The sequence below is a fragment of the Alligator sinensis genome, unplaced genomic scaffold, assembly GCF_000455745.1.
Source record: "Alligator sinensis unplaced genomic scaffold, ASM45574v1 scaffold455_1, whole genome shotgun sequence".
Taxonomy (NCBI): domain Eukaryota; kingdom Metazoa; phylum Chordata; order Crocodylia; family Alligatoridae; genus Alligator; species Alligator sinensis.
Genome location: NW_005842142.1, coordinates 647,431 through 660,622, shown reverse-complemented (window position 1 = coordinate 660,622; position 13,192 = coordinate 647,431). Strand labels below are relative to the sequence as shown.

The 13,192-nt window shown below is 40.5% G+C and overlaps 1 protein-coding gene across 1 annotated transcript in view; it reads left to right on the top strand.

Moving 5' to 3' along the window:
* Positions 1-10,966, top strand: part of PRTFDC1 (phosphoribosyl transferase domain containing 1) — a gene marked incomplete at its 5' end in the record, with an annotated part of 70,863 nt that extends 59,897 nt beyond the window's left edge. Inside the window, 5 exons of the mRNA XM_025206142.1 lie at positions 4,067-4,084; positions 5,572-5,654; positions 6,084-6,130; positions 9,401-9,477; positions 10,042-10,966. Of these exons, the coding sequence (XP_025061927.1) occupies positions 4,067-4,084; positions 5,572-5,654; positions 6,084-6,130; positions 9,401-9,477; positions 10,042-10,089 (273 nt within the window). The remainder of the gene's footprint in view (positions 1-4,066; positions 4,085-5,571; positions 5,655-6,083; positions 6,131-9,400; positions 9,478-10,041) is intronic.
* Positions 10,967-13,192: the final 2,226 nt, after the last annotated feature.

The following is a 13,192-nucleotide window of genomic DNA, read 5'->3' as shown; positions in this document are numbered from 1 at the left end:
TGAAGTTATCTGACTTGCGGCTGCCGATCGATAGACTGATCACCTATCGATCTTTCTTCCCGTCACCGAGCGCAACCCCGACGTACCCCTTTCCTCGCCGGCTTCGAATTGCAGACGGATTAACTGGCTTGGGCCCCACCAGCTGGAGCAACTCGTGTGGTTGTTCCGACGACCGGACCACCTGCGTCATGATTGCAAGCGGCGTGAGTAAAGTTTTTTGCAACCAATAAGTTGTGTCTGCCTCTCCATTCACCAGCCCGCCCTGACGTACGAGCGTAACTCGAGTCGGCCCTGGCCGTCCGAGACACACATAATATTATTTCCCTGGCTTATGTTAACTCTTTTTGTTCAGACTGTTCTACTGTTTCTGTACAGATGTCTAAGTATGTGCTCTTCAAAGAAAAAAAGGAAGAGAAAGAAACTCTAGCATTCCTCTACATCATGGGTGTCAAAGATGGCCCACAGGTTTGACCCGGCCCATGGAGCCCTGTCATCCAGCCCTTGCTGTTGCCCCTGGATGTAAATTGACCCATATGCCCCACAGGTCCTGGACCAAGTGGAGCACTGGCTGCAGGGGGGAGTGACTTGTACAGCATGCCTCCTGGGCACCACATAGCTGGATCTGGTTTCCCAGGGAGGGGGCCACAGGGAGGGTGGGAGGGAAGGGGAGAAGGGGGATCTATAGGCCCAATCCAGCCCATGGACTGACCCTGCACCACTCATCCAGTCTGCAGGGCCAAATGAGTTTATTTGATTTTATTACGTGCATTTTTACATCATTTTTATTGTTCCATTCCTTTTTTAATATCCTTTTAATAAATAGACCCAAAGATTTGCTTAGGTGAAGGACACCAGTAAATAGTCGAAAGTTCTCTCTGAGGGAGACCAATGTGACATAAACCTCAAATACCCCTTTCTCTACCTTAATTTACAAGAGTGTCACTTGCAAATGAAAGGAATTGATTCTTGTGCTCTGTTCAGCATTGGTGAAGCCTTATCTGGAGTACTGTGTCGTTTTTTGGCCCCACACTTCAAGAAGGATGTAGACTGATTTGAAAGAGTCCAGCAGAGAGCAGCAAAAGTGATTAGATGCCTGGGAAGTATAATTTATGAGGAAAGGCTGAAAAAGCTAAGGTTAATCTGGAGAAGATTGGGGGCGGGAGGGGGAGGATTTGATTACAGTCTTCAAATACCTTAGGGTCAACTATAGAGAGGATGAAGATGGGTTTTTCCTCTGTGGCCTCAAGCTTCAGCACAGGAAATTTAAGTTGGAGATGAGGAAGAATTTTCTGAGTGTGATGTTGGTCAAGCATCATGAGAGCTTTAGGAAGAATCATTAATGAAAATGTTAGAAATCTTCTGACAAAAAATAGCAGTAGTTACTATGCTTACCTGTTCCTACCCATGTGTGTCCTCATATGTTGATGATTCATGTAGTTCAAGATGATAAAATTTTATTCTACAGATGAATTGAGGAGAAAGATAGAAGATACTTTGTGTCTGAGGTTAACATCTCACTCCTCAAAAGTGAATGGTTCTGGTGTGGGTGGAATCCTTATCTTCTCCAGTATTTGAACTTTGTTCTCAGTGGTTATGGATAAACATATTTACATGCCTTCTGAGTGGCTTTCTCAGAAACATCTGGGAATTTTGCCATGCTCCATTTTATTTAATGTATATATTACAGATGTATCCTTTGGGCTGATCAAGGTCTTGTATATTCATGGCTTTATTCTGGTATTTATTCTAGTTATTCTACTGATGATTTCATATACAAAGGTGTTACTGCCTCTGTATCTACTTAATATTGCTCTGCTGACACATTCAAGGATTATGTTTGTCCTCTTGTCTATAGTACTCTGTTAGGAGTTATTGTTCAATTCGTTACCTACTATGGCCAGAAAGTCCTTTTCAGTTAGGGCTTTCTAGGATAGAATCTCCCTTCCTTCCCTCTGTAAAGTATGACACATGTTCTTTGGTTTTATATGTACAATTTTGCATTTGACCATGTTAAAGCACTTTGTGCTGTGCTGACACGGGAGCAGACTTAGCTTTCTGCCTTAAAAGCCATCTCCAAATTCAAAAGTAGGACCATTTTTCCCTTTGACACTAACTCTTCAGATGGAAAATGATGTCACAAGTCTGAAATAATTTATTATTTACTTCCTGGAGGTGAAATATAGTTTCCACAACACATACTGCTGTCAGTCACAAGGCACACATCTTCTTAGTTAACCTGGCTCCATATTTTAGTGACCTCTGAGGAAGTAAACAGTAGAAATGTGTTGACTCTCTTCTTTTTAGCATTTTAGCTAATCACAAGCCAGGATTCCTCTTACATGCTTTATAATAGAAATTTTCCAGTTCATGTCATAAAAGCACTAGCTTGAAAGGTAATAAGCTAGAGAACATTCTTTCTAAATTTGTCCCAGTTGCTAATCCATTATTCAGAGTAAAGATTTTCAAAGACATACCCCTGCTGCAAACTATAAAAGTAAAAGTGAAAATGTATCTGTGATAAAAATTATGAATTCATAGAATGTATTTGTAGGTTGTGGCAGGGAATGTTTTACTCTAAAGAGTACATGGAGAATCGGGAAGTCAGATCTCCTTTACTTTAGAATGTAATCACTTTGTCAACACTCCCTGCCCCTCATGTGGGCCCTGACCCACCTGTTGTGAAGCACTGCTTTGGAACTTAACAGTAGAAGTAAGATATCAAAAAGGGTATGGAAATTCAAGTCCTCATCATCCTTCATAACAGAGAAATTCTCTAAGACTGTCTCATTCCTCTGCAAATCACTTTTGTATAGACAGAGTCTGTTAGCAAATTGCCTGGATGATTATTGATAGTTTCATAGTTCATAGTTAGTAGGGTCAGAAGGGACCTGAGCAGATCATCAAGTCCAACCCTCTGTCATGTCAGGAAAGAGTACTGGGGTCAAACGCCCCCAGCAAGGTGTTCATCCAGCCTCCTCTTAAAGACCCCCAGGGTAGGAGCCAGCACCACTTCTTTTGGAAGTTGGTTGCATACCCTAGCTGCCCTGACTGTGAAGTAGCACCTCCTGATGTCTAGTCTGAATCTACCCTCTGCCAGCTTGTGACTTTTATTTCTTGTCACTCCTGGTAGTGCTCAGGGGAACAGGGACTCCCCCAATGCCTGCTGGTCTCCCCTGACTAGTTTGTCACAGGCCACTAGATCCCCTCTCAGCCTTCTCTTGTGGAGGCTGAACAGGTTCAGGGCCCTTAGCCTCTCCTTGTAGGGCCTGCCCTGCTGGCCCCTGATCATGTGGGTGGCCCTCCTCTGGACCCTGTCGATGTTGTCCACATCCCCCCTGAAGTGCGGCGCCCAGAACTGGACGCAGTACTCCAACTGCAGCCTGACCAGCTTCTCCTAGAAGAATATTAACCATCTTAGCTACCTCATTTCTGAGTATGAGGATGAATTAACCTAGCAGAACCGTATCAACAGCAAAATCAGCTGCTGGTTACACAAATGTAGGACCAGATTTTACTGTGCTTACATTGAATGGTACTTTATTCTGAGTTGATTTACTTGGAATAGTTGAGGAGGATGGTACTTCTCAATGCAAGTAAGATTGGTACAATTTGTCCCCTAGTTCCAATACCAGAAAGCACAGATTTTAGAAAAACATATAAACCATTAGCTTATTTTAGAAGCTACTGCTGTTACAGTTTGTGACTCTGGGGACAACATATTGATAGTCTGGGTTTGTACAAACTGAAATAAAATGAATTTATTCTCAATTACATTTCTCTCATCCAATTGCATTCTCTGTTGCTCCCTACTTTTGTGCATAGGATTTACAGTCTGCTGCCTGTTTCATCACAGCGCAGAACAGTTTGAGGTGGCTCTTATTCAGCATACATGATATTAGGAGCACTTTCTGCATCCTAATCCATTGTAAACCTGTACAAGGGCTCTAAGTTAGTTGTCGAAGTTTTCTGGTTTGTCTTGTTTTTTGTTTTTTAATGCCTACTTATTTTAATTGTGATGTAGTTTGTACTGCTTGCTGTATAACTGAGTTTCTCTTATTTGTTTCAGAATGTCCTGATTGTGGAGGTAAGCTGGCTCTTCCTGGAATGCTGCACGTAGACAACAAAATCACAGTTTTGCAGTCAGCTTCTAAAATATTACTCACAATAATGTTCTGGTTTCCTGAGCTGGGAGAACACTAAATAGGAAGCAGTTGACTTGTTTGCTGACCCCTTGGCTTCCCAATACCTGTGACTGGCTGACTGATCAAACCATATTTGTGCTGCTCTAAAGAATCCATTTGGGAACCACCCTTAGATACCCAGGAGCACATGTGTTTGCACCACCTTCCTTCTGGTGGTGAGACAGACTTCTGCTTCCTTCTAGGAATCATTCAGTTGCCTGGGGAACAAGGGTACCTGCTGCAGTGATGTCCTTAAACTGTTTAGTTTCATGACTTAGGGCTGGTAAAATGACATGGTCCTGTGTATATCTCACAGCCTCTGAGCTTTGCATGTCACTTCCACAGGCCGTTTGGGTAAGACAGTTGCTTACATTTGCAGTGTCCATGCCGGAGTACCCCACCATGCCAGCACTTCAAAAGAAAGTGGCTCAGTGGAATCTGGTGCTTAAAATGAGGGATACTGAAAATAAGATATCACCAGTCTGGTACTGCAAAGTCTCTGTGTCTGTAATTCTCTTTAAAACATACGTTAAAGGTGGGGTGGGAAACATAGGAGGCATTTGGTGGACTGGTTGGGGTAAAATAAGCATCTCAGGCCAATTCTGCCTATTTAAGGTGAGAAAATGAATCGTCTGGGAGGTGCCACAAAATGAATTAATAATGGTTTGAAGTGGTTTTCAGTACAGGAGATAAAATATGAATGTATAAAAACCACTGGTTGCCTGAACCACACAGCCGGACCTCTGGAATTCTCTAGCACTCATTCCTGCAGCAGGATAAAAAAAAAATCCATGCAGCAAATTATATTAAAACTATTTGGTAATTGAAGGCTGCAAGTGGAAATTACACACCTAGCAAGTGTAGCTGTCAGGTGCTTTCCATGTGATTATTCTGTTGTATAACCATTTATTTATTGTTCAGGGAATGTGTTTATATTCTGGCACATGTCTGGGGAAGCACACATCTGAGAGGATTGTTTGTTGTATTGTTCTGTGTGCCTTGGCAAACGCTCTTTAAGACCACATTCTGCTCTTGGTTACAGGACTGTGATACTATGATCACAGGCTTCCTAAGAAAACACTGATAGACGTGTTTGAAATACCCACAACTGCATTTAAGGGCACTAGAACATAATCCTTCTCAGGAGAAAGCAGGAGTCCTCCAACCTGTTGGTATTTCTCTTGAAGTGTATCCCAGTAGGGAAAATGCCTGCTCCTAAAAACAGCCTTCCCTCCAACCTTTTTTGAATATAACCTACACTACCATAGGAAAAAAATAACCCCATTTCCCCAGAAATTAAAAAAAACAACTACAAAACATCTCTCCTGTTGCTCAGATTTCCTGTTTTTTGCTTGTTATATTTTACTTACTTTTTTCATATTTTGCAAAGGATATTATTGGAACAGGAAGGACTATGAAGGCTCTGCTTAATAACATAGAAAAATGTGAGCCAAAAATGATCAAGGTAGCAAGGTGAGTAAAGCATTTACAAAAATCATGTTCTGTGATTAAAGGAAAATAAAGGCCTATCTAGTGACGTGCTTTTCTGTGGAGGAGCCCAGGTTAAGATTTTGTTTTAGTCCTCTACCATTAATATATATCGGGGGAGCACTGCTGGAACAGTTAACTAAGCCACATACATGGAGTTAGAGAAGAGGAGAGGAGATGGTTTTGCTTTGCTCTACAGTGACCACTTTAGACGTTTCAAGAGTGGCATGATCATATTTGAAGGGAACACACACATCTCTTCTCTGCTAGTACATTGTAGGGAGAAGAGGCAAAAACAGAGGGGGAATCTGTACATCTGAGGCATTTCAAGGAAATTAACACATTTTTAAATGTACGTTTTGCAGACAAATCCAGCTTTTTATATAAAAAATATTTTATTTTCTTTAATGATAGTTTGTTGGTGAAAAGAACATCTCAGCCCGATGGGTTCAGACCTGACTGTAAGTGCTCTTATGAGAACTTCCTTTACATCACGGTACAATAAGCTAACATTACGCTAGCTATAGCTTTGCATATTGTTCTACTAACATTATACAAAATGTTCAGCTCCTACAGTCAATAGCCTGTGAAATTAGAAGACTGCATAGGAATGACCACTTTCTGGGGTTTGGAAGGTCTGATCTCCTTATTGGGTCCTAGCTATTGGCACTATAAAGTTTTTTTTGTTTTGTTTTGGTTTTTTTGCTATTGTCTTATTTGAAAGTTTACCTGAAAGTTACTAATTGGTTACATTTTATCCATGACAACTCAGGGTTTTTCCTTCTATGTTTGGGCAACTGTAAGGGTTGTTATAGCCTTTTCTTTGCTGCTTGTCATACCTTAAAAGAACATTCTCCTAGCACTCTACTGTAGAATTCCATCTGAACAGAGAACTGCATCCTATGTGCAAGTTTACTGTTAAATGGCAAAAGAATATACATTTTATTTGCTTTAGAAAAGTACTTTTACTTAAAGGGTAGCATGTTTAGCCTTTCCTCCAACCAGCCAATGAGAGATGCAGGTAACTTTCTGAGAAAAGCACAAGATACTTTGGGCTACATTCTTGGGCTTCTTTGTTTTCTCTGATTTGCCAACCTCTTGCTTCTCTGCTGCTAGCCAGCATCCACCTTTTCTTTGAAACGTTGGTACCTGGTAAGTTATTGCCCTCTGTATGATGCTGTGTGATCAGAGATGCATAGACGCAGGCACGATGCTATTACTGTGATAGGCTTATTAGAATAAATGACCCAGTAGAAATTATAGGGGCTAAAAATTGAAAGAGCTGGGTTGTCTTGGAGAAGATTAAGTACCAGTATTGGATAGGAGGGATTTTGGAAGGCAGGTAGGAGAGAGAATGGCACTTCTCTAATCCAGATATAGGATTAGTTTGGAATTTGAGAGTGAGGGGCCAGGAAGTCTGGTGTAATCTGTGTGGTTGGGAGGAAGTGCGTTTGCTGCAACTTGGCTTAGCACCCTGGCATTCCACTCTGGAACACCTTGTGTACATCATTCTCATTTTTTAATATTTGTAATTTATCTAATTGGGCTAGTCTATTAAGTATATATTTTATTGGCCTAGCTAAGGTTAAATGAATGAGGCCAGTTGTTCCTACAATGAGACCCCCTAATTTTCTAACAATGACGACCCTGAGCTAAAAAGCAACAAGCAGGCAGTTTGCTTCTGTTTGGTTTTGTTTCCTCATTTGTATTCTGATGAAAAAACATGTCTTTAATTAACCACAATGCTTGGTCTCTTTCACTAAATCTTTGTGGAATTTGGGTCTTTAATTGTACAGCATTTAGCAACTGTAGGTGCTAGTCTAATACACATAGGCTTTGTATAGACATTACAACTAACAGTTTTCGGGATTAGATCCGGTTAACAATGGCCCCCAATCTAAAAATCAGGGGAGGGGCAGGTAAGGTGTGGTTCATGGGGGGGTTGAGGGAATTGCGGGGGCTAGCAAGGTCTGCAGGGGGCTTTGAGGTACAGGTTTGTGGGTTTGTGTGGGGGGGTGGGATTGTGGAATCTGAGAGGCTGTCTGATCCCAACAAATTTCCCCAGACTCCCCCAATGCTACCGAACGACACCCAATTCCACAAACCATTCCTAGGGCCAGTTTTACTAGTGTTCACTAACCCTAGAGCCTGATTGAAGTAAGTCGGAGTGGTTGGATTGGAGGGGCTGGCTGCTCCACAAGGGGAGGTATTGGCAGGACTCTCTTGCTCCCCCAACTCATCCCCTGGCAAAGCAACCCTTCCCCCACTCCATCTTACACCCATCAGCTCCTGGCATTGGTGAACACTGGGTAAAACTGGCCTCAGGAGCAGCTTTAAGGATCAGGAGTTTTGACAGACTCGGGGTGGGGGCTGGTTGGTCCATGGGGGAGGAGTATCTGTCTGAGAATGGGGGAAGGTGCCAGGAGTTAAAACTAGCTCGGTGCCAGGGGAGGGGGGCAGTAGGAAAAGCACAGCCCCAGGGCTGGGATGAGCCCTGGGGCTGTGCTAGGAATATATACAGAAGTTCAATTAGATAGGCAGGGGCACTGCTAGGAGAAGCCTTGGTGAGGCTATAGACACCCTGAAATTTGCCTTAGCCCTCCCGTAGCCACCTCTCCCCATGCCACTACCACCTGCCTGCCCCGCACAGGTGAACCTGCAAAGGTACGGCACTCCTGGCAGGGGTGGTGCCAGCCTCTTCCCAGTGTGGGGGCTGGGCCAGGGCTCGGCTTGGAGCGGGTGGGAGCAGGGAAGGCTCAGCTGCACAGGGTGGGTAGGCAGCAGCAGCACTGGGAGAGGTGGCTACAGCGGGGAGGAGGCTAAGGTGAATTTTGGGGTAGCAACCCCCTCCCCAAGCTTCCCAGCCTGACCCAGCCCAGCCCCCACACCGGAAAGAGGCTGGTACCTCCCCAGTAAGTCAGTCTTCCCACACCTGAACTAAATTAGTGCACCTCTGAGATGCAGTTAAATTAGATCAGGTCATCCATTATTTTTTTAAGTGATATAACCTTCCTGGAGCTTCTGTACAGTTTGCACTTACACTTAGATCCCTAGTTAGGTTGACTTTAGATCTGCACATGGGCGAACTAAGTTGGATCAGGTGGCCATTTTTAATGTGCTCTAACCTTCCCCCTAACCTCCCCAAATGTCCATACATACCATTATTGTGTTTGCTACTCTCAAAAAAGAATGTATATAGGCTGTACTGCTGGATCTTTGAATTCCCTATGAATTAAAGTTTAAATTGCTTCCTCTGTGGTGTGGTACTACATAGTTATCACATGTGCATGCCTGAGAAGCTGCATCCTAACCTGGGTGGGACTTTTCTGCCGTGATTCTGGCTCCTTTCCATAGTGTCAGAGAGGCCATTTTGCAGCCTTCCATAACGAACCACAGAGGGACATCCTAGGGCAGGATATAGGGGTCAGAAATTGTAGTGTAATTGACCAGAAATTGACCACTGACTTGTTTATACGGATTATTCACACTTCTGGCACAAGTAGGCTCTGTACAGGAGCTGTGTATGGGCCACAGCTGGCCATATTGATAGCTGGCATTGGTTGTAATGATGTACATGTCTACAAGCCAAAAACTAACACAGCTTAGAATTTGGCTCCATGTGCATATATTTTCCTGATAAAAGAACTAGCACATCTAAGTAGTTTTAAGGTTTGTTTAATGTTTGTTAACATATTTGACATCACTTATGTTTTCTGTTTTTCTCCATGTAGATTATGGTTTTGAAATCCCTGATATATTTGTGGTAGGCTATGCCTTAGACTACAATGAGTATTTCAGAGATCTAAACGTAAGTGTTTCTAACTATATTCAAGCTATTTTTTTCATGTGGGGGGAATCGTGAATAGCCTATTTGCCCATTTTTTGAGGCTTTGTTATGGCCATGAACCTCAGCAAAGAGGACTGCATAGAATTCCCTTTGGAATTGAAACACCATTCTGTAAGTGTCCAGAAAGATGGTTGAGCAATCGGAGCGATTCTTTCCTACCCTTTCCTTCAGGCCTTTTCTCTCCACTACAAATCGAATGAATCACCTCTCCACACTAGCATCCTCTGCAAGTCTGGAGAGATGAGGACTTGTTTCTGCTAGGATTTTTTTCAGATCCTCTGTCTATCTAATGCTGATCTCAATGAAACAGGGGTAAAGAAGGCCTGAGTCTTTTCGAGCAGTTCCCATGGTGGTCTGCCTCTGGTGGCATTTCACTAATTGCATAGCCAGTGTGGGAGACTGGGATCTTGACTCATACCTAGGTCTCTGCAGAGCAAACTAGCAGTTAACTGAGTCTGACCAATTCAAAAGCCTAGTACAGACAATATATGCTATTGCAATCAATGTTGTTGTTTTTTTCCCCAGCACATATGTGTCATCAATGACCAGGGCAAAGCAAAATACAGAGTCTGAATTAACACCTTTCTACTCTGAAGATTTGTAAATACAGTGAACCAGGATTTTAAGTACATTCCTTGAATCATCTCCCTGAAGACAAATTCAGCAGTCCTATGTCTTACCCAACTTGGTATAAAAAGTGTTTTACTGTAGGGATATTGACTGATATTCAAAAGTGAATGTTTCTATCTAAATGCAAAATACAGAGCTTTTTGAATTATTGTAGATTTTAAAATATTAAAATTACAATATGCTGTCTCTTTGGACTAATAAGTTATCTGCCTCCACACTCATTGTGAATAACTTTCCTACATTTAGTAAGTCATTCTAAACCACCTGTCAGTTTTACAGTTAATATACCTTTCAGTGTTGCATATAGTTGCTCAAACATTACATTCTGTGTTCTAAATCTTTTTCTAATATTACAGAAATGTGTTAATCAGACATTTAAGCATCACTTTAGTCCAGGTCAAATCTGACACAACTGAATTTGAAATATTGTTCACTTTTAATTCTGTGTTACTATGCTTCACATGAAGTTTTATATCAATGGATTTATTGAAGGCGATTATCATCTACTCCTTTATAATCTTTTGAACTGAATAATACACTGAATCTGAATGATGATATGAAATGAACCTTTATGAGACGCTCTTGATTTAAACTGTCAAGATGTGGGACTGATGATATGTCATGTATGCATGGATCTACTCAACTGCATTTAATACACTGAATTTTAATTAGATGAATTGTAATTAGAAGAAAACAATGGCAGAAAGGCTTCAGTTTCTCAACTGCATCTTTTTATTTGTGTAGGTCATAAAAAAGTGACAGAATTAACGTAATGTTCTCAAGTGCATATTTCAATCATTAAACAAAATCAACCACAAAAGTTTGTTTGCCAGGCAGTTATTCCATTATAACTATTATTTTTCATAGTATGTCCAAATTAACACATTATTTTTGTAGTAAGTTGTCTTATATATAAATGCAGACATGACTTGAGAGTCCTGCCATAAAAGCAATAACATTTTATAAAAAACAAACACAGTAACATAAAAACTAATATAATAAATATTGCCAACTCTAAAGATTTCCTGTTTTCCTTACACATCATGTTTGAAAGAAGTTTGTTAATTTACCTGTTGTGTTAGTTTAAAAACAAATGTAATTATGTGCTGTATACAACTGTTCTCAATAACTTCCTAAAGGAAGCCAAAGTAGGGTAAATAACTATAACACCATTGCTTTATTCTGAACTGTATGAGGCATATTGTTATTAGGCTCCAGTTTCCTATAAACTAATAAAGAAACAGTAAAAACACTTGTTATGTTATACAATTGTTTATGATTTGTCCTACTTCAGCATTTTTTTGCACAGTCCTTAACAGCTCTTTTAAAATGTGCATTTGAACTAGTGCTCTAAACGTACTGTATGTGTTTACCCTGTGGCTCATAAAACTGTTCTTGTTTGGATAAAATCTAGGGGCATCTATACATGTGCTCTGTGATTGCGGGGGGGGGGGGGCCTTTAATTAAACCGGCTCTGAGAGCTTCAAAATAGTGGTGGGCATGCTTTAACTAAAGCTTGTTCGAGCTTTAGTTAAAGCACCCCTGCTGCCATTTTGAAATATGGGGATGCTGAATACACATGATGCGGAGGCTGCTGCTAATTAACACGCTCCAGCAGACTCAATTAATCGAGTTTGCTCTGATGCATGCTAATTAGCACGTCGTGTTTATAGGTGCCCTATTACGTTACTGATTTAAAATAGTGAGAGCATAAAACTGTTGGGTTTGGGAGGGAAATGTTTTAGCTCTTTCCTTTCATTGCCTATAATCTGGATTTCTCTTGGAAAAGGTTTTCCTTCCTTGAATATCCTGTTTTCAAAAAGGATTCAACCTATTCCCACCCCTCTCATTGGAGGAACTTGCAAAGAGTATTGCAGCTCTTTATTTTTCCTGTACAAAGCTTTAGTTTTCTATAGGTTTATTAGTTTTAGAACATTTTGGATGTAGCCACTGTTAAACCCAGTTCTAGATTTACCATAAGTAGTATGTAGTAGTATGTGTTTACATCTGTTATATATGCACTGTTAAACATGACTTGTCATTTGCTGTTATGATCCATCAATAGGAAAGAAACAGGAACTTGGAAACATTGATGTAAAATTACTTAAAGATAGATCTTTTGTATAAAAATAATTCATTGAAAGATCAAATCAGTAAAAGCTTGGAATTGTCACTGTAATGGTAGGGATTGACTGGATACAATCTGTGGAGGCAATATTTTAGTAGAAGTGCAGGAGTGATACTGAACATTCATGGTTCCTTTTCCTGCTCTTATTTCTAGTTCAGTTACTGTTCTAACAGTAAAATTGAAAAGAATGCCAGGAAAAAGAAATCAGGACCTGCCCAGATATATTGGTTTTGAGAACTATCAAAAATCACATTTATTGTGTAGTCAGAATTTAACTCTTTAGTATATTTTTATATCCCATCATAGATATCCTAGACAATTGCTACTTTTAAGATGGTAATACATTTCTATACAGAGAATTTGCATGGGTAGCTGCTGTGACTTAAAAAGGATTTTCCTTTCTGATTCCATACTTTATACCATTGAGCAGTTCCAGACCTCTGACTTGCCATTCCACACCCAAGTCATGCATTTATTTTTTCTGTCTGCATAAAGCAATTCCATATGAAGAATTCATTTCCAACAACTTTCTTTAATAACCTGCTTCAAAAATACCACCAGTGGAACTGACTGGGCTGTTCATTCAACATATTATATTTCTTTGATTAATGTTGGTTTCATTTTCTTCATAGAAGGCTGTTTTAAATGTGCACAATTTTTAAAAAAATCATACCTGTATGTATAGTTAGTTTAATAAAAATGTTGATTCCACTTCTCACAATTTGCTTTAATTAAAGCGCCAATAAACATTTGTTCAACTGTAATTGTACCCTGTGACTCATAAGCTAGTTCTATGTTTTGTTTTGTTTTTTTTAAATCAGTTCAGCAACATCTGGTAGATTATATAAACGAGGATGTTCTTCATAATCAGTTATTTTTTCTAGACAACATGTTTCTGGTTTTGGCGGACATCCATTT